This window comes from Petromyzon marinus, chromosome 5, assembly GCF_048934315.1.
Source record: "Petromyzon marinus isolate PM22_M1 ecotype Great Lakes invasive population chromosome 5, UKy_Petmar_22M1.pri1.0, whole genome shotgun sequence".
NCBI classification, from domain to species: Eukaryota; Metazoa; Chordata; class Hyperoartia; order Petromyzontiformes; family Petromyzontidae; genus Petromyzon; species Petromyzon marinus.
In genome coordinates this window covers 10190406-10213335 of record NC_133671.1, presented here as the reverse complement: position 1 = coordinate 10213335, position 22930 = coordinate 10190406, and the positions used below count along the sequence as shown (strand labels likewise).

General features: G+C 44.4%; 1 protein-coding gene and 1 long non-coding RNA gene across 4 annotated transcripts in view; one reads left to right on the top strand and one right to left on the bottom strand.

Moving 5' to 3' along the window:
* Window positions 1–7276, bottom strand: part of LOC116939051 (uncharacterized) — a 123099-nt gene extending 115823 nt beyond the window's left edge. The window contains exon 1 of the long non-coding RNA XR_004402362.2: window positions 7105–7276. This is a non-coding gene — a long non-coding RNA (uncharacterized LOC116939051). The remainder of the gene's footprint in view (window positions 1–7104) is intronic.
* Window positions 1–22930, top strand: part of LOC116939049 (phosphatidylserine decarboxylase proenzyme, mitochondrial-like) — a 39224-nt gene that overhangs the window by 10477 nt on the left and 5817 nt on the right. The window contains exons 1-6 of one of the 3 annotated variants that reach the window (XM_032946933.2): window positions 1130–2943; window positions 7274–7403; window positions 12015–12248; window positions 13464–13590; window positions 14734–14883; window positions 22465–22625. In XM_032946933.2, coding sequence (XP_032802824.2) covers window positions 2750–2943; window positions 7274–7403; window positions 12015–12248; window positions 13464–13590; window positions 14734–14883; window positions 22465–22625 — 996 coding nt within the window. In that variant the 5' untranslated portion in view covers window positions 1130–2749. Of the gene's footprint in view, window positions 1–1129; window positions 2944–7273; window positions 7404–12014; window positions 12249–13463; window positions 13591–14733; window positions 14884–22464; window positions 22626–22930 lie in introns of those variants that run through there. The other 2 variants (XM_032946931.2, XM_032946934.2) reach the window with 2 other exon arrangements.

Below are 22930 nucleotides of genomic sequence, written 5' to 3'. Positions count from 1 at the left end.
CCAACACGGCATTGTCCAGGAACCTAAGCCTCACGTTCGGTGAAATATTACTGGATATAATGTTTTTTTATGTTGGGGAGTGCTAAAAACACGATTATTACTTTAAGCAACGTTACAGTATTGCATTGAAAATACCTATCTTTAGTCTTTTTAAGCTATAACAAAAAATACAGGTTCACTGCCATTTAATGGAAGGATAATCACAGTATGGCTTCAACTAAATCTGCGTGCTGTAATGGATAAATCCTGTAAAATTGAAATCCCTAAGCAATTAGATTAATATTATTTATTGACATACCTAAAATCTTGATGCTTTTGGAGATGTTGCATTGGATAATATAATTCCACTCGGAGGTACATTTAGGAAAGAGCAATCTCATTTTTGGGAAACGATTAATATTTTCCTTTTTACGGACAAAAGCCTATTGGAACCATCAGCTCTTTAATTTTTTTATATTCCCATCTGTTCAATATAGACCGCAGTGGATGCATGTGCCAGGAATGTTTGTTATTCTCGTACATTGCATTCCTAAACATCCTGTTGAAGCAGACTGCAAAGTACTGCGTTGGTTTTTTTTGCAGTTGTACTGTATGGCTCTCCGATATGTTTTCTGATTGTACCGCGTGTTTTTCGGCAAAAATGGACATTCTGTCTTTATCATGGTCGTGAAGTAGAACAGTGAAGCATTAGTAAACACTGAGCTCTGAGCACTGTTACCCGAGTACGATTCTTGGCCACAATTATGTCAGTGGCGAGTAATATCCAAATCGCTCCTAGGCACTATCTCATTAAACCATACTGACCAGTGTGGTGAAGTATGGTCTATAAACCCCATTACCGACACTGCGTGCACAGCAGTTCATCCAACAGTGGATTGACAAAGGGCTGTAAATTTGTGAATTATATGTATTTGGTGGCATCAGTGATTTTTATTGTATTTAAAAAAATAAATTTGAAAGAAATGTAGCGCATATGTTGTGTTCATACTCTTTGGTTCTATTCGGTAAAGTCACGTAGGTAAAGAATAAAACAACAAAAATCACGACGTTTCGGCCACAACACAAGCGGCCTTCATCAGGTGTGTTGTGGCCGAAACGTCGTGATTTTTGTTGTTTTATTTTTTACCTACGTGACTTTACCGAATAGAACCAAAGAGTATGGATCCTTGCAGTCACGAAAGCTTTACATCTAGAATGTTGTGTTCAGTTTGGTCAACCATCACAGATATATTTTAAATGTTCCTGCTTGTTAAAACCTTGACAATTTTAAACATTCTTTTTGCATTCAGTTACATAGTTTTCAGAGATTTAGGGGGGGGTGGTCACATCTCTCTACAGATGTGTACTTTACAACACATCCAGCTATTTAGTTGCACTTTTGAAAGCAATTTAAATCGGAAACTTACATTTGACACATGCATCGCCTCCAGAGTTCTGTGCAGATCAATGTATAATAGTCAGTCATGTGTTGCAGTTAGAGAATTGGGGGGGGGGGCAGTTGCCTGGTCAATAATTGGACAAAGGGGCCTCCTGGTGTGGAACATTTTAGAGCTGTTTGTTTGTCTTTTGTGCATTGAAGACATGTTGATTGAACTATGCAGTGGAATGGTCACGCTAACCGAGCCCACAGGACACATTGGCCAAGGGCCATAAAAAATGATTGTTATGGGAAATCCGCTCGTGATCCATTTCTCCCGAAGCCTCTGATGGCGGCATAACCATGCTCCGTCCTTTGCTTTCGGGTGGACATTTCAAGCTCTGTAATAACGTCGTTACAAAATATCTGTAAATTAATACGTTCTGATAAGACAAGTAAAGTTATTGTCACATGGAATCACGGTTAATTATGTTACATCCAGATCCTGTGTGTAGGTATTTGAAATGTGTACCTGTTTTTACAAAGGCTATGGCAGAAAGCCCCAAAGTAAGCAGAACCTGACATCTAATGGCTTTGTGAACCACGATTGCTTCTGTCCTCTTTTAATTCCGTGCTAGACAGAAAGTTCCTGTTTCCCCCCCCCCTGCCCTCCTTGCAACAGAATGATTTGTGAACACCGTATTGAGTGCCCTATTCTGTGCTCAAAACTGGGTCACACCCTATCCGATATAATTTGTCAGCACGCATGGGGGAATTGTGAGCAGGGCAAAGGGTTAAGGGAGAGTTGGCTGCGGGCTAGCGGAAATTGCGTCACCGAAAACGAGCCGGCCCTTTTTGGCTGGATTATAAACAGCAGGACGAGCCGAGCCGTCCCGGGCACACGAGCGCAACGAGCGGCAAACCCCGCCCGTCCGTGCACACACACACACACACACGCGCGCTCTCTCTCTCTCGGGCAGGGGCGCGGCAACGCTGCGAGCCTTTAGGCGGCGGCGGCGGCGCTCGCCGATTTCTCGCGGGGAATCGAGTGCTTCGCCCACCGCCTCATTGCCGGAGACTGGCGTCGTTCGTCTGTTCGGTCCCGTCACGCGACGGACGGCTGGCCGACAGGGGGCCTTCCCTGGTCTATGCTGAAAAAAAGGGGCTTTTTTTTTTTTTTCCCTCCCCCCCGATCGTCGATTAGTTAAGCCGCGCGGAGACGCTCGTTTAGGCGTAAGCTCGAGCTCTCGAGCGAGGCGCTCCGCCCCCCACGAGCGAGCGAGGCCCTCCGCCTGAGGCCATCAGTCGACCCGTCGGATCACGCGTTGCCTCAGCGACGCCCACCTCGCGAAGGTGCCTCCTAGGCGGCGTCTCGCGGGGGGGTAGGAGGTGATGAAATGCCGGCGGTGCATCCACGAGTCTCGCTGCTACGACCTTCACCGGGTGCAGCGGCCGCCTGCGGCCTTCAAACCCCTGGGCTTGGCCCGCTCGCCGACAGCGCATGGTAATTTGGGCAGGTCGGATGCCGACGACGGTGCCTGTGCACCGCCCAGCTGTCCGTCCAAACGCAAGCAGCGCAAGTTCAGGTAAATGCGCCGTGACCAAGGGTCGGTAAAGGGGAGGGGGTCTGCTCCAGACAGGCAGACAGGACCGCTGAATGAAATGAAACAGCCGTAGGCCACAGCTGACTACAGGACCGTAGCATTCTTTGCTGAGCTAATGCGTCGTAAATAAGTAATGTGTCTATGTTGATTGCGTTTCTTTTTAGCATTGTCAGTTGAAAACGTGCCTGGTTGGAGTCTTGGCCCATTCACTGTGCTTATTTATATATGCATGCCTACATGTGGTTGTGTGAGTGAGGTATGAATTTTGTGTGATGCTTAGTTACTAATAGAATTTTAAAAATATTTTCGCTTTGGGGCTGTTGTCTTAAATCCTCTTTTGCTTGTAGATAGGAAATCAGCCAATCGCTCGGCATATTTGTGTAAGACTTTGTTATGTATGGTCGAGGAATTTTTGTTATCATTTTATTATTCTATTTAATTGCAACAACTCTGTTTTGCCTTCTAGATTAGAATATTCACATTTAAACTCTACAAACTACGGATTTGTTTTTAGCTTCACTGTAACCTCCGAGTTGAAAATATCAAAGAACATAACGAGAGTGGGTTTCCACACATTACTCATTAGTGTCACGGGCATATAAGGCCATTTTTCACTTTGCGCGTGAGCCTTAAATTATAAGTCGGTTACATTATCACCGAGATTTCGATGTGAAAGGGTTTGGGAGAAGAAAGATTTACTGCATAACGGTCGTATCTGAATGAAATGCGCGTTATCAAAACCCATTACGGTTATACACGGCAAAACGAGCTTGCCGACGATGTTGAGCCGGATTGAAACTGCCTGCTTGCTTGCTGCAAGCAGGATTTAATTTGAATGTCAACTTTCTCGCATGATAACCCAGCGTGGCACCCAGAGGCCTGCGAAGAAGGGGTGGGAAGGTTATTACCATCTACATAGATCAGGAAAGGCATCATTTTAGTAAGTGGTTTCTGAATCTAAACAATATAAGTACCATGCAAAGGCCTGCTCTTGCAAAGATAATGTTTCTAGCCAATTTCATTACAGCGAATGGGTATTTTAATTGATCAGAAAGCCAGTACTGAATGTTATATCTGTGTGTGTATGCGTGTGTGTGTGTGACTGGGGATGTCTATGTTGTTTTAATTAAATTGACACTGCTTTGCTCGGGATGTATTGCGCATGCCAGCAAGGATTCATGTGAACAAGACAAGGTGACTGCTAGGCTGAGGAACATGGCTTTATTTATTGTGTTAGTGACAACAGCAGTAACAATTCTCGATGTGTGGCTGCCCTTTATTGTGTAAATGTGTACCAATGTATTTGATTTAATGCAGAGCTGAGTGTCGCTAGCGCTATGGGGGTTAACAAAGGGCCTCATTGTGCGCTGCCACCTGCCGAGGGTAGAGAAAATGAAAAACGAGTCGGCACGTTTACTGCCGCTAAGAAGGCCTGGCGCACGGAGTAGCGGCCTGGCGCACGGAGTAGCTGCCCGTGCCCATCTCGGCTCTATCCCATCCACACCATCTATCCGTGTTCACACAATGTGACCTCAAAAATTTAGTGTGAATTTGGCATCCCGTTATCGTTGATGGAACTGCTTTCTTGCCAGTACATTGTCCCAGCAGGGACAACAGGAGGGCACGTCTTAAAGAAGCGGCATATGATTTGTTTTTCGAGGGTTTACTTTCTCGCCACCACTCAAATGGCCTAAATTTGACCATTAGAGTTAGTGCACTAGTCGATACATTATTTTAATGCGCACATTTATTCGGCACATTAATTCACTCATGAGTAAAATATTCCCAAACTTTATAATTGGCCGCGACCTCAAGAAAGGATCGTTCTTGGTCACCCACATTCACAGTTCATGGACTTGCCAGTCATGGGATGTAAAGTCTGAACAGTGCATCGAGACATTCCATCAACACGAGGTCCTCTTAGCAACCTCACAATGAGCCTTCTGCATATAATTAATTGTAATAGTGTGTGCAGAAGAGGGCATACTTCTCTTCACAGTGGGTATAGAAATTAAACATTGTAGGCTAAAATTAACCACGGAAACTGAGCATGCAGCAAGGCAAGGTGCCAGTAAGTACGGATTAGAGGCGCAAAGCAGGATGTCTTATTTTTAGGTCACGGTGTTGGTTTGCAGTTTTTCCCTTACAGATCGATTAAGCCCATGTGATATAATGTATGTGGTCTTTAATAGATCAATGTACTTTCAACTCGGTCAAGGGTCAATAATATACATGTGTGAACCCACAATATTCCCGTTCATTGATCACATGAGTGAGTCTTCCTTTTATGTCATTGTAAAATTTTACATCATTAAACTGTTCTATTTCCACCCCCATCTTTGAGCAACTGAGCATAGATCTTGTTGACAAGAAATAATATATATAAGCATGCTCCCAGCTGCAGTATTTCCATAAGGTTCTGTATGTTATACAATAGTGCATGGATGAACATGGTTTTGGTGAGATGTAATTCTTTCTATTGCAAGTGATGGTATATATTTTTTTTCAAACAGGATAAAAGAGATTACTCTTTTCCCTTGAAGGTTTTGTTTGTTGACAGTCCTTTAAGAATGGCCTGGTCTTTCACAGCGTCAAGTGGTACATGCTATTCATTGGTGGTCTCAGATCAGATTTGAGGCTTTTTAGACAAGAGGGGGTGGTGGGTGGTTTGTAAGGGGGGAGGGGCTTGGAAGAGGGGGGGGGGGCAAGGAGGGGTACAGAACTTCCAAATACCCATGAGAATTTGCACCTCTAGAAGGTTTATTCTGGACAATAATTAGGTGTAGTTGATTTGTAAGTGGTTGTGTCATCTTGGCTTGGATTACAACAATATTGTAGATATGCAGTATTTGTTTGCTAGATATATTGATGCGAAATGCAGGCTAATTGAGTAACATCATTTGCGTTTTTTTATTTTTTACATTTGTATCAACATTTTACATTTAATTAATAGGAAACATGCTCTGGCAAAAAAAATATATTTCCTGTTCAAATATATTCCAGGCTCTAGCAAGCCTCACAGAAATAGCATTTCAAACGAAGCTTCATCATAATCAAAGCCATCTGCTGTGATGTATTCCGCGGATTATTTGAATTGCCAAATTAGTACAGGTATTCCTCGATTTACGAACGTCAGGTTTATTCCATTTTGCGTTCACGCAATTGACACATTATGGACATTTTCCATTAACAAAATAGAATTTCCACGTTCAGAGAATTTCAAATGGCACGCGCCTTGAGATCAAACAAAAAGCACCCGGAAGGCTGCATCATCCATCCATACGGCGCAACAGTAACTCCTCCACATCACCTTTCCAGTCATTCCAACATGCAGATCTTTTGTTGAGTTTCCTGAAAAGATTAATTGGTTTAGTTTTTTTATATTAATTATTATTCAATCGTTTTTATATTCATGTTCTTATTATTTTTCTATTGTGAAATAGTGATACAGGTGTATATGTTTAGGTTAACAGTAGAGTTGGAATGACTGTCTAAAACACATCCCTGATTTTTCATATCAATTAATGGGAAAAGCCATTCCGATTTACAAAAGTTTGTTTTGAAGAATGCATCCCTTTCGTCAAAATCCAGAAATAATCTGTACTCTACTGCCAACCATTATCACAGGTGGAAGTACCACATATTTAGCATGTACATAGGATGTTAATGTTGTGATGTCATTGTCTTCAATTCTTTTTTATTTCACCACACATAGTTTATTTGGCTGTGCCAAAACCTCGAGTGTTTCGCTAAAAGCCATCCTTAAGAGGTAACGGTGCAGTAGTGCAATTCCTTGCCTATGCTCTGTGGCAGAAGAACCTCTACCAGAGGGTGCTGTAAAGCCTCGAGGGTATTTTGGCTTTTTCTTCCACACTGGCCAGACTCATTGACAGGTGGGAGTTACCCGTACCTTATCTCACCGCATACGATCTCCCGATTGATTACCTCTGGTGTACCGCTTATCCTGCTCGGTGAACAAGCAGGGGAATTTTAAGAAACTCGCCCATTGTTTTATCTGCCACGGTCATTATTTTGGCACCTATCTTAGTGCACCTGCAATACTGCTTCCCCCTGCGGCAGCACAGTCAAAGGAGAACCCTCTGTTGGAGACGCATCCCTGTGAAAAGAACGGCACAAACTCACAGGCAGCAGTAGCGGCAGCAGTCGTGTTGCGCTGCGGTAGGCGGCCGCCCTCGTGCAACGGCCGCAGTTCGGAGTTGAAAGGTCGCTCTCGCGCGCGTTCGGCCCCGCAGCTGACGGGCGAATACCCGCGGCTGCCCGCCTGCGGTGTCTGCTCTCTGCCCCCTTGTAGGTTCGGCTTGCCGTCGCTCTCTGTGAAAGGCCCCTTGCGTAGGCTGGGCAGGCTGCCCTGGTTGGCGCTGCAGCCGTGGCGCCTGCTGTTGCCGGGCGTTGGCAGGCCCGCTTGGCGCCTGTCCAGCAGGGTAAGAACTCCCCCCCCACCACCCCAACTTTCACCCCCTTGTGTTAGTCTGTCGTTAGTCTGTCGAGCGTCAGTCGGTCGGGCACGTCTTGTGCGTGCGTGCCGGTGCTAGTGTTCCGGTGGCAGCATCTTGGCAGGCTCTGCTGTCCATTCCCAGCGACGGTAATCTTTCACACTGGGAACATTAGAAAATTTAAAGTGTGTTTGTTGGGCCATGCACATTACACCTCTGCTCTTGAGAGATAAGTATAAAGCGTTTGCTATAAATGAAAAATGTCCAAACATTAACCTGATGTAAATATCCAACCTACATGCAGTGGTCACGTATTTGTTCGTGTCTGTGCATGTGTACACGCCTAACTGTCCTTTGACAATAATCAAGCATAGAGTGGTGTGCCAACCCACGATACCTCCCCTCCCATCGTTGCATACCCACATCCCATTCCTTTACAGTCACCCACCCTCCTATGCAAAACATTCCAACATTTTTTAATAAATGCCTCACCGCCTAAAACAGTAAATGGGGCATGCTTCCTCCAGTTGTAGCTGGTTATATTCCAGGTACAACTGGTCTGTTCATTAATCGGCAGGGTATAAGTATGTTTCCACAGTGTGTTACACTGGGAAATTAGATATTTGTCAATACCATTGCCCTAATAGGCGACGATGTTTGTGATGGCCCTGCTTCATAGCAGAGATATGTTTTAGGTGATAGTAGAGATATGAAGGAGGGCCATCACCTAAAATGTATTTCTTCCTCTATAGGGCATTGTTATTGACGATTTTTGTTAGTGGGGGTACTTTTGGTTATTTAAGTAACATGCCACATAAAAGGTGCTTGATCAGAAAGCAAGAGCCAGGCTGTCATTGTTAAGTCCTATTGCTTTTTCATCCATGGAAAGGCCCAGTGCAGCCACTCTTTACCTGTGTACAGTGAGCTTTCAGTGTAGTCGGCTAAGGCTGACCATGAATGGCTTTATTTAAAGAACGTAAGAGCCAAGTCTATGACTGCGCTTGCCTTCCCAGAAGGTCTGATTGATGCTGCATGTGAAACTGATTGAACCCTTGGAGCACACAAGACGAAATCAATCTTTGCTGTAATCTTCATTGTAAATGTGTTTTATTTCAAATGCTGTCAGGCTTGGCACAAATAGGCTGTTGTTTATACATTTACAATTTATTTAGTTTCAAAATTGCCACTCACTTTGACTTTGACAGTTATACCTTCCTGCCAAAGTCTCGCACAATGTCCCGTTCTCTCAATGAGGATTGCGTTTCCAGACTCAAGCCTTTGCTCCCTGCTTGCCCCAGCTTAGCTGCCACCCGTTCATTCAAAGTGCTTTAAAGACAGGTCTTTTACAGCAGACTTGCCTACACGCATTCAACGAATCCACTTATTCATTTGCGTGGAGCATCAGGTGATAATTCTCAGCATACTGACTTGGAGTGGCTCAGTCCTTCCACGAAGCCGAGTGGCTAAATAATTGCTCTTTTTACATTGGCCAGGGCTAATTGGATGAGGCTCATACATCCAATAAGCGAAAGACTTGCTGGTCTCTGGAGCTGTGTTTCCATGACCAGCGCTAGATTATCAATAGAGCAGTGGTTAGCACAATATAACCGGCAAGATAATGGTATCGTCCGTTTTGCTAAATATTGTCATAAAATGCATCCCCTTTGCATCACAGGGGGGACAGTAAAGATCCCCCCATGTAATAGGCTGGTGTCATGGTCCAAAGTTTCCGAAGATCTCACTCAATTGGGATTGCACGAATGAACATCGCCCCTGCACACTGTCTGTGGAACATCGGGATAGCTTTGCGCTATCAGAATGGTGCATATCGCACATAGCAGTTATTTTATGATTATTGTTTTTTACTGTTATTGATGAAGCACAATAATATGCTGGCTGGAGATCATTTTATGGCTGCTGTTGGCGGTGTGGGAATCATCCAATATATAATTAACTCAACTAATTAGACAGTACACAAGAAAATGCACGTACAAACACACGCCAATGTAATAAAATAAGAACATTGAATACAATAAAAGCAAATACAACACAATGTAACACAAGCATTAAACAGTAACAATCTTGTTACTCAGATAATGACAGTGACGTCATATATTTCTTCCTGTGCACGGCCTCGTGGAGACGATGATGACCAATGTAGGCAGGAGGTGCTGGATGAGTCAGTGCGCTTTACTTTTATAGTTTGATTGGTCCGGATACTAGCAGCTCATGTAAACTCGGCTTACGTGTCCATGCATTGTGAATGTTTAATTGTCTCATTGACTCCAAATGGCTTATGTAGATGAGATTATAGTCTTGACCAGAAGGTGCAGGGTCATGCGCTGTCCTGAGATGCTTTATGCACCAGTCCCTTCCCTTATCAAGAACAGCTGAGATGTGTTTATACACACACACACATGGTGTGCACTGCTTTATCTATCCTTCCACCACCCAACACTCTCCCTCCTCAGCCCACTAATCAACCTAACACTCACATTCTCTTGCTGTAAATTATCTTTTAAATTGAATTGATTTGCAACGGCCTATCTAGGCTGCGTCACGTAACAGTTTCAATTAGCCTGCAGGCTCATTTGCCATTCCTTTATCCCCTGCGTGCCTCTCCCAAACTGCAGGGCTCTATGCCAAACCCCTACGCAGCGTTGCAAAGGTTCAGCGTGGTTATTAGCTCTCGAATAGACGACAGTCACTTGTATACATCTTTGAAATACAAATCCTCGTAATGTTGTTTGTGTAAATAACAGAAGCCACATGCGTAGGCCTGGCCAATACTGTTGGTTTCTCTCATGTGTTTTCAGGTTGTATCCAAAAAGACGTAAGATAGTTGTGCAACACGACCGCCAACAGCTACATAGTAGTGGCACTGTTGGATCGCAAGCCTTTTCACACAGTGATTTGGACAGAAACGCGTTAACGGCCCTTTTTTAAACCTAAGGTAACTTGAAATTTGATGTCCGTGAGTTTAATTCGGGCTCTTGATGTGCGACTGGTTCAACCTGTGGGCGCATGCCATTTCATGCGAATCTTGGTACATAATTAATGTTGTTCCATTGTCTATTTTTAGTAACCTTTACATGATTGAAAGAGGAGGAGGAGGCATCACCATGCCACCATAAGTCATTGAGTGTATAACGCTAAAAACAATCCTCATTATTTTACCATGTATTATGCACGATCTAATCATACATTCACTCAACAACCTGCGGCAGGAATGAACATTTCTACATGCGTTGGCTTCACAATCTAAGACCCGTGCTAAAGTGTGTCCGACAAGTTATGAATGAACACAGTAGGCTAACCGCATCAGAACTGCCAAACCTGAATACTCAATGATGACGATGATGCTCATATTTTCAGTGATTCTTGAGTTTACCACAGTTCTTTAGTTGACATTGATTGATTAGGCACAAAATATTTGTGGCTGTAGTGATGATGACAATGATATGTCAGTCCACCCCCTGCCCTTATCGCTGGTCTGTATAAATCAATCATAAAAACCATTAAATTACTTTGTTAATCATTGTCTGATCTGTATCTCCCCCCCCCCATTATTTTGCCTCCGTGATTCAACAATGCCTTCTTGATCCTGCACATGTGATTTTAACTACCTCGCCTGTTATACAGGAGGTCATGGGTTCGATCCCGACCCTGACGCCTGCTGTATATTTGGTGGTCAGGTAGATTTTTCTCCGGGACCTCCGGTTTTTCGCTTCGACATTGAGAAACGTGCCTTTATCGAATATTTGGTTGCTATAAATGTCCACATGTTAAGCCACTTTGTTAATCTATCATTGGTGGCCAGGTCACTTCTGAAAAAGAGCAGTGGGCCTTACCGAATAATATAAAAAAAAATTGTTATTATTTTAGTTTCATGTGTTGATCTCATCGCTCCGTCTCTGCGGCGGACTTCCTCCCCGGGGTGTACCCTCCTTTTCGCTTGCGTTCCGTCACCAGTCTCATCCAGTCTCGTCCTTTGTTCTCTGATTAGTGAGCTCCTCTTTGTGTCTCACAAAAGTAATTTTGAAGATTCGTCCCTTAATCCTTCTTTACATACTCTTCAGCTGTTGTTCGCATTTTGTTGCTGAGTATTTGTGTGTGTAAGCTGCATCATATGAGATACTGTGCTTCTTGGCTTTTGGCTTTCCAGTCAAATTAAATTTCCGAAAAACCCTCCACAGTGCTCTCACTTGCCTCAATTTGATTTCAGTCCACTTTCAGTAATTGTCCTCATTTACACACTTTCTCATTCTTTCCAGCTCTGTCCCTCCAAACAGCTGTTTTATTTTGTTTACTCACCTTGCTGTTTTGCTCACATTAGTTTTGTTTCCTTAACCCAACTTTTCAGTCGCCTCCTTTGTTCCTTTGTCGGTTACGCCTGAATAAGTCAGCCTTGCATAATCGATAACGATTTAGTCAGTTAGCATCTAACAATCAATTGCAGTTTTCACATTGATTTCCCAGCGCTGCCGCCACCAGCTGCCAACCAACGTGGACTGTTGCTGCTGCTGCTGCTGCCGCTGCTGTTGCTACCGCTGCTGCTGCACGTGCTCACTCAAGCCACCTGCATTCGTCTCCTTGCAGGTGGCCGTGTACAAGTCCGTGCCGACGCGCATGCTGTCGCGCGCCTGGGGGCGCCTCAATCAGCTGGAGCTGCCAGGCTGGCTCCGCCGGCCTATCTACACGCTTTACATCCGCGCCTTCAGCGTTGACATGACGGAGGCGGCCGTCGAGGACCTGCAGCACTACCGCAACCTGGGAGAGTTCTTCCGGCGACAGCTCAAGCCCAGCGTCCGACCCGTGTGCACCAAATGCATGGTGAGGCTGCCGGTGGTACCCGGCCACAGACACACGACACCAGCAAGCATGCGTGTGTGCAGCGTCTGCTACTAAACTGTCACGTGAACTTTTTGTCACCCTTGCAGTGGCAGCTTTTGATGGCCATCCAACAAAGATGGTCACTGCATCGCACGCTTTCAAATGCGCTTCTGCGGCCGTCTGGAATGCTCCCAATTGATTGTTAGATGCTGACTGACTTAATCGTTATTGATTATGCAAGGCTGACTTCTTCACTTTTAAATCTATATTGAAAACTAATTTCTCTAGAACTGTTTTTTTGTGTTTGGGTTGTTGTCCTGCACTTCCAATTAGCACAGTTGGCTTTGTATGGTGGGAAATAATTTCTACATACATACTACTGGACATCTGTGAAAAAGAGCTTCATAACTCATCGGATTCCTCAAGTCTAAATAAAAATTCTGATACTAATATTGCGCTTGACCAACTAAGGGTCATGGTGCCATCCACCCCAGCCGGTCACTCGCAGCAGTTGCATGCCTTCACAGCAGACTGAATCATGTTTCATCTTGATCCGGCGTGGCCTCTTGGCGAAATTAATAGTTACAAATTTTGCGTTAATCACAAATTGTAGGTTCTCCAATCTCGCTTCTAGTACCGACACTGAACCAAACATTTCTTTAAAGTGGCTCAAGTCCTGCCAGTCCACGACAGGATAATCCATCTCCTTATTGCCGTTCAATCGCCACTACCGTGAATAACGTCCGCCTGAACTTCGCTTATTGATTCTTCCACTCATGTTGAGGACTCAGGTCTACCAGACTGTCTGTTTCATCTCATCTGCACTAAGTTCAACCACCACATTATAAGTCAAAAGACCACTCTTCTTGTTCCTTTCCTCATACTGCTTTATATTCGATTTCCCCAACTACTTTTAACCATCATTGGCCATCGCAAGCTGCCGCCATTTCTCGCCAACCTGTGGTTACGAATCGCGGGCGAATCTCCATTGGGAATCTCAAGCAACACTTGGCAATGGGGATAGTTTGCATCAGCTGATGTTTCCCACGTGGTTTGCTTGTTTGACATTAATGAGGCTTGGCTGTGGTTAGGTTCTTCACGGACGAAGCCTGGACAGGGTTGCAGTTGGCGGAGAGGGGGGGGGGGCAACGATGGGGGTAGTGGCCAGTTGAGCCGCTCACTGTGAGAAATAAATTGTAATTTCTTTGTCGACAGGTGAGCCCTGCAGATGGCAAAATCCTGCACTTTGGCCGGGTGAGGAACAATGAGGTGGAGCAGGTGAAGGGAGTCACCTACTCACTGGAGAGTTTCCTGGGACCGCAGGGCAGGACGCCCAGCAAGGGTGAGTGACGTTGCTTGCGGGACTCACACATTCGCACGCTCTTGACCATGCGCATTCACGCTTCTTTCCAAGCCATTTATCACAACATGGACCTAGACAACATGCAAGCCATAATAAGCTTCAAAGCTCGTTATAGGCAGGCTACCTTTCATCTGGATTTATTTTGACTCTTTGCAATGAAAAAAGTTTTTTTTTATTAATGCAGCAGTTATTGCAGCGAGTGGCAGAACTCTATAGCCAAGATGCCCAGTATTTGGTTGTGGCTAGTAGGCTGGGATCCTAACTAATACGACCTTATCGGTTGTTTTACTCTAAAAATAGCCCCTATCTTAGCCGTAGCAACAAGCTGACAGCATAAACAAGCACTCGTGTTTGGCACGCGCACTGATACGCATGCACGTGGCTTCTCATGCACCCTCATTAAGGACACAGTATAACATTACTTCTTCATGATGCTTTGTATGGATTATTGTGTTGCTAATTTTACCCAAACATCGTAGATCTCTCTATTGGTAAGCTGTGCAGAAAGTGTTGTAATGATAGGTCTAGAGGTTTTGTAGTTATTGATACAACACGTGACCTTGGATGGATAGGACAGGCAGATGTAAATTATTTTGGGCATTTCTATAAATAGTCTCTTTATTGATTCAATAACAAAATTAAATGTTAAATGGCCAGCTGGTTTTTGCGTGCACAGAAGCAAGCCATGTTATTTATTGAAGCCACCTTTGTAATACTCTGGAGTAAAATGTAACCTGCTCCTTGTTATGTTAATTTAATTGACACAGTTTTAGAAATATACTGACTGCATTAGCATAACAACATGCATGTTAAGTGAAGTGCTTGCATGTGTCTGTGTGGGGTGTGATGGTCGAGGAGTTAGCTCACTGCACTGCGAACTCGATTCTCTGGATTATCTTCCTGGCCATGGATTACATGTGTGGCAAGGAGTAGTATCCAAACCTGCTTTTAGGCCTCACGTGGATCAACTTGGCCTTAATTCAATACCTGGTGTACTGTGTTAACGTCGGAGATAGCTGAGCATTGTGTGCCTTGCAGGCCTTAATAGGTGATCTGTAACAGCACTTGCCACAGCAGTGTTCGTGACTCCACAAGTGTGTGTATGCGTTGCGTGCCACACAGAGCCCGTGCAAAGCACTGTGCTCCAGGATCAGCTGGTAAGCCGACCAGGCAATGCCCTGTACCACTGCGTGATCTACCTGGCGCCCGGGGACTATCACCGTTTCCACTCGCCTACTGACTGGACCGTGCACCACCGGAGGCACTTCCCAGGTGCGCTTAGTGAATGCCGTCGCAGAACATAAGGTGGCAAGGATTAGAGCCAGGGGTGGGCAATTTTTTTGACTCGCGGGCCACAGTGGGTTCTAAAATTTGACAGAGGGGCCGGGCCAGGAACAGATGGATGGAGTGTTTGTGTGAACTAATATAAATGACATGTAAAAATCATTACATGAAAGGATTTGGCCTTTAACAGGTAGCAAAGCATTTATTTGCAAGGCAATTTAACAAATTGCACGAACATGAACAATACAAAAAACATATTCTCAGCTCTTTATTATTTTATTGTTTCCCTTCAACGTGACTTTACCAAAAGAGCTAAGAATATGAATTACTGCAGTCACGAAAGCTTTAAATCAAAATACAAAAAACATGTCGTAACTCACGGTCAAAGTCCGCCATCTAATGGGGAAATGGGGGCATTACAGGAGAAAGGTAAAATTTAATTTAATAATAATAATATTTGGACAAGTTTGGCTGGCCGGATTAAAAAGCCCAACAGGCCGTACTTTGCCCATGTCTGGATTAGACATTGGCACGAGTTGTTTGGGGCGTTACCACCGCGAATGCGGGCAACTGCTGCCCCCCACTGTTCAACATCCACAATCGCAGCTAGAGCTGCTGGCCAGGTGAAAACTAAAATGGCATGCAAGTGTAATGCTTGCTTTCCGTTAGTGCATTTTACGTAAAATCTGGATTCACCCCTACATTCCTCGTCATTTCACATGTCTACCTGCTTTTAGTCTATTATTGAGTGCAGCTCAAAGGTATGTAGAGCTGGCCTATACATTCATAATAAAGGTTTTTGTTTATTATTACGATCCAACCCAAAAAATCTTGTAGGGGGTTTCCCCGGTTCGTGAGGTTGGTCGTACATTTTTAAAGGACCTATGCAATCAACAGCACAACTACAGTTGGTGTTTGGTCAAATGGTCCAGTGTTAATGTGTTTACCGCTTGTTGTGGAGCTCCCTTGGTTATTACTGCAAGTGTACTAACCATAAAATACGTGCCGTCTGCTTTATGGTGGACGTTAAAGATTCTGTGACATCAATCGAAGAAGAGTAGGTCACTGTATGCTGGCGTCTTGGTCGAAATTTGCCAAATTGGAAAGATTACTGACAAATTGCTTGATCGGGAAACATCAGTCATCTGCCCCCTACTTCAAAAACTTAGCAGGAACTTATTGAAAAAGTCTTGATTCTCGGGTAAGACTTTCTGAATAAACAAGTATACCTAGAATAATAAGCACCTCTAAAAGTGTGTGTGTATAAGAGGGAAAGAAATTGTTTTTCATTGTATCCATATATACATTCATCAGGCCTTCTTACAATGCAGTAATCGCTGCCATAAATATATCAATAACCGGATTACCCTAGATATCAATGTAGAAACAAAACAATGAGTGGAACAAATTGTTGAATTAAATGTGCTGCTCACTAAGCTGTGCGAGCACAATGCAACCTTCTTAACCCCTTACTGTATATGTCGGGCCAACTGCATGTGATTTGTTTATCTAGGAAAGCCTTACTGAGTCTCTGGGGACTGTTTCAGGAGGGTCCTGCCAAGTTTTTTGCAGCAGGGGATAATTATTTCTATGTATATTCTAATCCAGTCATATTCGGGTATTTCCCAAATTTGGACCATGACGCTACGTCACACAATGGCCTAATTTTGTGAATGACATCGCAGGATCTCTTAACGGCCACCGTGAAGCAGGCGGCTCATGTATATTTTTCAAGGTTAATACACCCACAGATTTCATCGGGACAGATGCTCAATTAGAACCGTAGACCTCTGCAACAAGCTATGCCTGGTCACCACCCATTAGTTGTTTTGTACATTACTTCCTCCTATACGAGTGTAGTTAAACAGGTCGACACTAACATTAAAAGCTGATGATGGAACACTGGATAATGTGTGTGCAAGGGAACAGCCAAACATCACATTCATTAAAATGTCTTTGTGACATCTAACTGCTTGTACGGTTGATGGTGATATCCCATGCAACCTTTATTGCATAAGATATTACCATTGAAGCGTGAAATTATTACCCTGAGCAGGGTGGTGTCACTGGGATGGCATTTGTAGCAGCAAAGCAGACTTACAAGCCCAACATTAATTGCACAGTGTGCTTATTGTGATGGGGAACGTTATTTTGTCCTCGCCAGAAAAAAAAATTATCCTTTCTTTCTGCATCGTTATAACGACTTGTTGGCCGTTTATATTTTGTTGCATACAGTGAGGGAAAAAAAGTATTTGATCCCCTGCTGATTTTGTACGTTTGCCCACTGACAAAGAAATGATCAGTCTATAATTTTAATGGTAGGTTTATTTGAACAGTGAGAGACAGAATAACAACAACAAAATCCAGAAAAACACATGTCAGAAATGTTATAAATTGATTTTCATTTTAATGAGGGAAATAAGTATTTGACCCCCTCTCAATCAGAAAGATTTCTGGCTCCCAGGTGTCTTTTATACAGGTAACGAGCTGAGATTAGGAGCACACTCTTAAAGGGAGTGCTCCTAATATCAGCTTGTTACCTGTATAAAAGACACCTGTCCACAGAAGCAATCAATCAATCACATTCCAAACTTTACCATGGCCAAGACCAAAGATCTCTCCAAAGATGTCAGGGACAAGATTGTAGACCTACACAAGGCTGGAATGGGCTACAAGACCATTTCCAAGCAGCTTGGTGAGAAGGTGACAACAGTTGGTGCGATTATTCGCAAATGGAAGAAACACAAAAGAACTGTCAATCTCCCTCGGCATGGGGCTCCATGCAAGATCTCACCTCATGGAGTTGCAATGATCATGAGAACGGTGAGGAATCAGCCCAGAACTACACGGGAGGATATTCTTAGCTCTTTCAGTAAAGTCACGTTGAAGGGAAACAATAAAATAATAAAATATATATAACAAAACTCCCTCCAATTTAATGGTGTTAAAACGGAGGTGATGCTCATTGGGTCACACCACCAACTTCATGAAGCTGCGTCCTTCAACATTATGGTGGATGGTCATGTAATCAGTTCGGCACAGGAAGTCACAAATCTAGGGGTCATCTGTGATCCCACATTGTCCTTCAAGGCTCATAATAAAAAGATCGCAAAGACTTCCTTTTTCCATCTTTGGGAATAAATCCCATATCAGATCCCTTCTCTTTGCCTCATATGCAGAAAAGCTGGTCAATGCCTTCATCTCGTCTCGCATAGACTATTGCAAAGCCGTACTCCCTGGCGTGGCTAAGAATGTGCTAATCAATTTACAGCATGTTCAAAATGTGGCTGCTAGGGTGTTAACCAGAACACGTTCTTCGCATTATACTTCACCCGTGTTAGTCTCCCTGCACTGGCTTGCAGCTTCATATAGAATACAGTTTTAAATCCTATTGTTGTATTACAAAGCAGTAAACCATATTGCCCCAGCCTACATCATTGACATGCTGCACCCTTACGTCCACTCAAGGTCCCTACGAGGGTCCCTCTTCGTAAGTTCGGTCATGTACGGTTTCCCTGCTTCCTCCTCGCCACAGGGTGGCAATAGAGGGGGGAAGCCTTCTGCTCCTTGCACCTGGCCCGATCCTGTTCCAATATGTATGTTGAACTTCTTTCGCACCGCACGTCGCCAACTGTGCTAATCAGAGGTGCGGGGGAAGGACAACAAACTGCCGTTGAGCTTGACCATAATAGGTCTACACAGGGAGTCCTTTATCACTTCAATGACTGGTGTGTCTTATTTATAAATGTAATTTTTTGTCTATCTGTGTGTGTGTTCGCACACTTGAGAAGGATTGGGCTGTCAAACGGTGGGGTTTACGTTTTTAAAAAAATAGCCAGGTACCACGCCCTAAGCCCCGTGGTGAGCAAGCGCTATTCCTTTTTCCCATCCCTCAACTTTAAAGTAGTTAAATTAGCGATTTAGTGCTATTTTTCTTTATTTATTTACTTGCTCGCGCTCGGCCATACCAACTCACACGCCTTCGGTGGGGGGGACGGCCCCTACCATGGCACACGCGTTCGGTGGGGGTGAGGGGGACATTTACTTTCGCGTAAAAAATTGAATAAAAATACACAAAACGCTGATGCGTGCAGTTACTACTATACAGTCGGTAGATGCTACCACTATGGGCCGTAGATATTACTGTAGAGCGGGCGGGGGGATCGTGGCTGGTGGGGGGGGGGGGGGTAGTGGCCCAGCCTGCCAAGGTGCCACCTCGGCTGGCTGGCTGGCCAATCTAGGCGAGGCCGGGGGCTCTGCACGGGACTAGGCCTCACCACGGCAATGTTAAGTACTATTTTCTTGCTTCTTTCGCTAAACTCACGTACATAGAAACCTATTATTTTAACTATCACCTTGGAAGTATTAAAATATTTTTGTTTGTGTGCTGACAACTAATATTTCTAAATTTACTTGGTACATATTCATATAATTATTATTGTGTCTAAGTCCTTGTGTGTGCCCATGTGCATGTCTGCGACGATCTTAGTGTGGGTACGTCCGTGTGTGTGTGCATAAGTCCATATGTATGTGTGGGCAAGTCAATGTGTTTGCGCGTCTGTCAGTCGATGTGTGTGTGTTCGTCAATGTGTGGTGTGTGTAGACAACTAATATTTATAAATTATATTAGTTCATTGAAAAATAATAATGGGTCTAAGTCCATGTGCGAGTCGATGTGTGTAAGTCCATGTGTGTGTGTGTCAGTCTGTGTGTGTGTCAGTCTGTGTGTGTGTGTCAGTCTGTGTGTGTGTGTTAGTCCATGTGTCTGTGTGTGTCAGTCTGTGTGTGTGTTAGTCCATGTGTCTGTGTGTGTCAGTCTGTGTGTGTGTTAGTCCATGTGTCTGTGTGTGTCAGTCTGTGTGTGTGTTAGTCTATGTGTCTGTGTGTGTCAGTCTGTGTGTGTGTGTTAGTCCATGTGTCTGTGTGTGTCAGTCTGTGTGTGTGTTAGTCCATGTGTCTGTGTGTGTCAGTCTGTGTGTGTTAGTCCATGTGTCTGTGTGTGTCAGTCTGTGTGTGTGTGTTAGTCTGTGTGTGTGTGTTAGTTCATGTGTCTGTGTGTGTCAGTCTGTGTGTGTGTGTTAGTCCATGTGTCTGTGTGTGTCAGTCTGTGTGTGTGTGTTAGTCCATGTGTCTGTGTGTGTCAGTCTGTGTGTGTGTGTGTGTGTTAGTCCATGTGTCTGTGTGTGTCAGTCTGTGTGTGTGTGTCAGTCCATGTGTCTGTGTGTGTCAGTCTGTGTGTGTGTGTTAGTCCATGTGTCTGTGTGTGTCAGTCTGTGTGTGTGTGTTAGTCCATGTGTCTGTGTGTGTCAGTCTGTGTATGTGTGTTAGTCCATGTGTCTGTGTGTGTCAGTCTGTGTGTGTGTGTGTTAGTCCATGTGTCTGTGTGTGTCAGTCTGTGTGTGTGTGTGTCAGTCCATGTGTCTGTGTGTGTCAGTCTGTGTGTGTGTTAGTCCATGTGTCTGTGTGTGTCAGTCTGTGTGTGTGTGTTAGTCCATGTGTCTGTGTGTGTCAGTCTGTGTGTGTGTTAGTCCATGTGTCTGTGTGTGTCAGTCTGTGTGTGTGTTAGTCCATGTGTGTGTCAGTCTGTGTGTGTGTGTGTGTGGGTCGATGTGTGTGTGTGTGGGTCGATGTGTGTGTGAGTCAATATGTGTGTGTGTTAGTCCATGTGTGTGTAAATCCACGTGTGTGTGTGTAAATCCACGTGTGTGTGAGTCTGTGTGCGAGTGTGGGTCGATGTGTGTATGTAAGTATATGTGTGTGTGTGTGAGTCCACGTGTGTGTGTTATTCCATGTGTGTGTAAGTCCATGTGTGTGTGTGCAAGTCGATGTGTGTGTGCAAGTCGATGTGTGTGTGTGCGTGTGTGCGCGCACGTCGATGTGTGTGTGGGGGTCGATGTGTGTGTGTGTGTTAGTCCATGTGTCTGTGTGTGTCTGTCTGTGTGTGTGTGCGAGTCGCTGTGTGTGTGCGAGTCGCTGTGTGTGTGCGAGTCGATGTGTGTGTGTGTGAGTCGCTGTGTGTCAGTCGATGTGTGTGTGTGTGAGTCCATGTGTGTGTGTCAATCCATGTGTGTGTGGCTCTATGTGCGTGTGGTGTGAGTCGAGCTTAATTGACTGCCGCGCGCAGGCATCTCAAACCAATGGGTGTTACGGCCTTGACACAATGCTCAACTCTTGCAGTCATCTCAGTTCATCATCATGGTTCAAAACCTGCCCACACTTTTGAGTAGTTACTGCACCACATCACAGCACTATGCTGTGAGATATTTTTTTGTCAGAACAATATTTTGTATACTTAAGAGCCGGAATTTTGCCATGTTATGTGAAAAGAAAATGGTGTTTTTGTCTAATCGTTGGTCAGTGATTGGAGACCACTTCACCACACTTGCTAATCTTATTTTAATCACAGGTGACTGTAACCTGATTCAAGAGCTTCTTAGGTCACAGGGTACTTCAAAAGTAACTGAAACTGAACTGAACCTGGATTCTGTCCCAGGATCTCAGTGGTGCCCTGGGCCACTCTGAGCATTCTCCTGTGCCTTAAGTAATTGGGAGACTTAATCTTGGTGCTTTCGGTAAAGTCACCACGTAGAAGGGAAATAATAAAATAATAAAAATATAAGACGATAAAATTCTCACGACGTTTCGACTGCAACACAAGCAATCAAATTTTCTTGCTGTGGTTTTCACACCTGATGATGATTGCTTGTGTTGCAGTCGAAACGTCGTGATAATTTTATTGTTTTACATTTGTATTATTTTGTTTCCCTTCTACGTGACTTTACCGAAAGAACCAAGAATATTTTGGCTTTTGTTTAGCAAAAGAGAGTTGAGCTTTCTTTCCCCACTTGGATCAAGTCTAAAGCATGCCTTAGAAAAAAACTTATAACGGTTTGTCATCTATATTCTTGGTTCTTTCGGTAAAGTCACGTAGAAGGGAAACAATAAAATAATGAAAATATAAAACAATAAAATTCTCACGACGTTTCGACTGCAACACAAGCAATCATCATCAGGTGTGAAAACCACAGCAAGAAAATTTGAAAAAAGTGACGATTGCTTGTGTTGCAGTCGAAACGTCGTGAGAATTTTATTGTTTTACATTTTTTTTTATTTTGTTTCCCTTCTACGTACCTAAAGAACCAAGAATATGAATCCCTGCACTCACGAAAGCTTTAAATCAAAATTTAATTGGGAGACTCTTTATTACCTTTGTCTGTAGGTCAAAACCAGGTTCCCGCCTAGGCTCTACTGAACCGTTTTTGCAATTGACAAGGTCATTGAGCAGGTCGAGGCCAGGTGTGGCATTTAGGAAAACCCAAAGTGTAATGCAGACAGGTACAGACTGTGATGCTAGGCGGTCGTGGTGCACGCCTGTAACCCCTCACTGTAGAGGTGAGGGTTGGTCTATCACAAATGTTGTGAAACTCCCTTCCCATAGGTGTCGAGGTGCCATCGCCTGGCTTGCACTTGCGTGCACACGCTCGTATATGTACCGCATGAACTTGTGCGTATATTCCAACTACACGTGTGAATACTTGCGCATTGGTCGTCTTCCTGGGTATCGCACAGGGACACTCATGTCCGTGAGTCCTGGAGTGGCACGCTGGATCAAGGAGCTGTTCTGCCACAATGAGCGTGTGGTGCTCACTGGGGAATGGCAGCACGGCTTCTTCTCTTTCACTGCGGTCGGCGCCACAAATGTGGGCTCCATCAAAATCTACTTCGACAAGGTGTGTGCATACACATAGTGCTGCCCCAGTACTGGGTGTCTTGGTGGCCTCGGAAGGTCACAAACTTATTTCTGACTCCAGAACCCCTTGATACTTAAACTACAGCTGATCCAAAATGTCACGGCCCCAAGTCCTTTTCCAGGACCAAATCCCACTCTCCAATTGTCACAAACCTGGCCCGCACGTCACCACTTTCACATTCATGAGCGCGTGGACTGTAATGTGTCCCTCAAGTTCAAATATATCCATTGCAAGGCCCCTCTCTACCTCTGCAACCTCCTCCACGTCCCAGCCTGCTCCCTCCT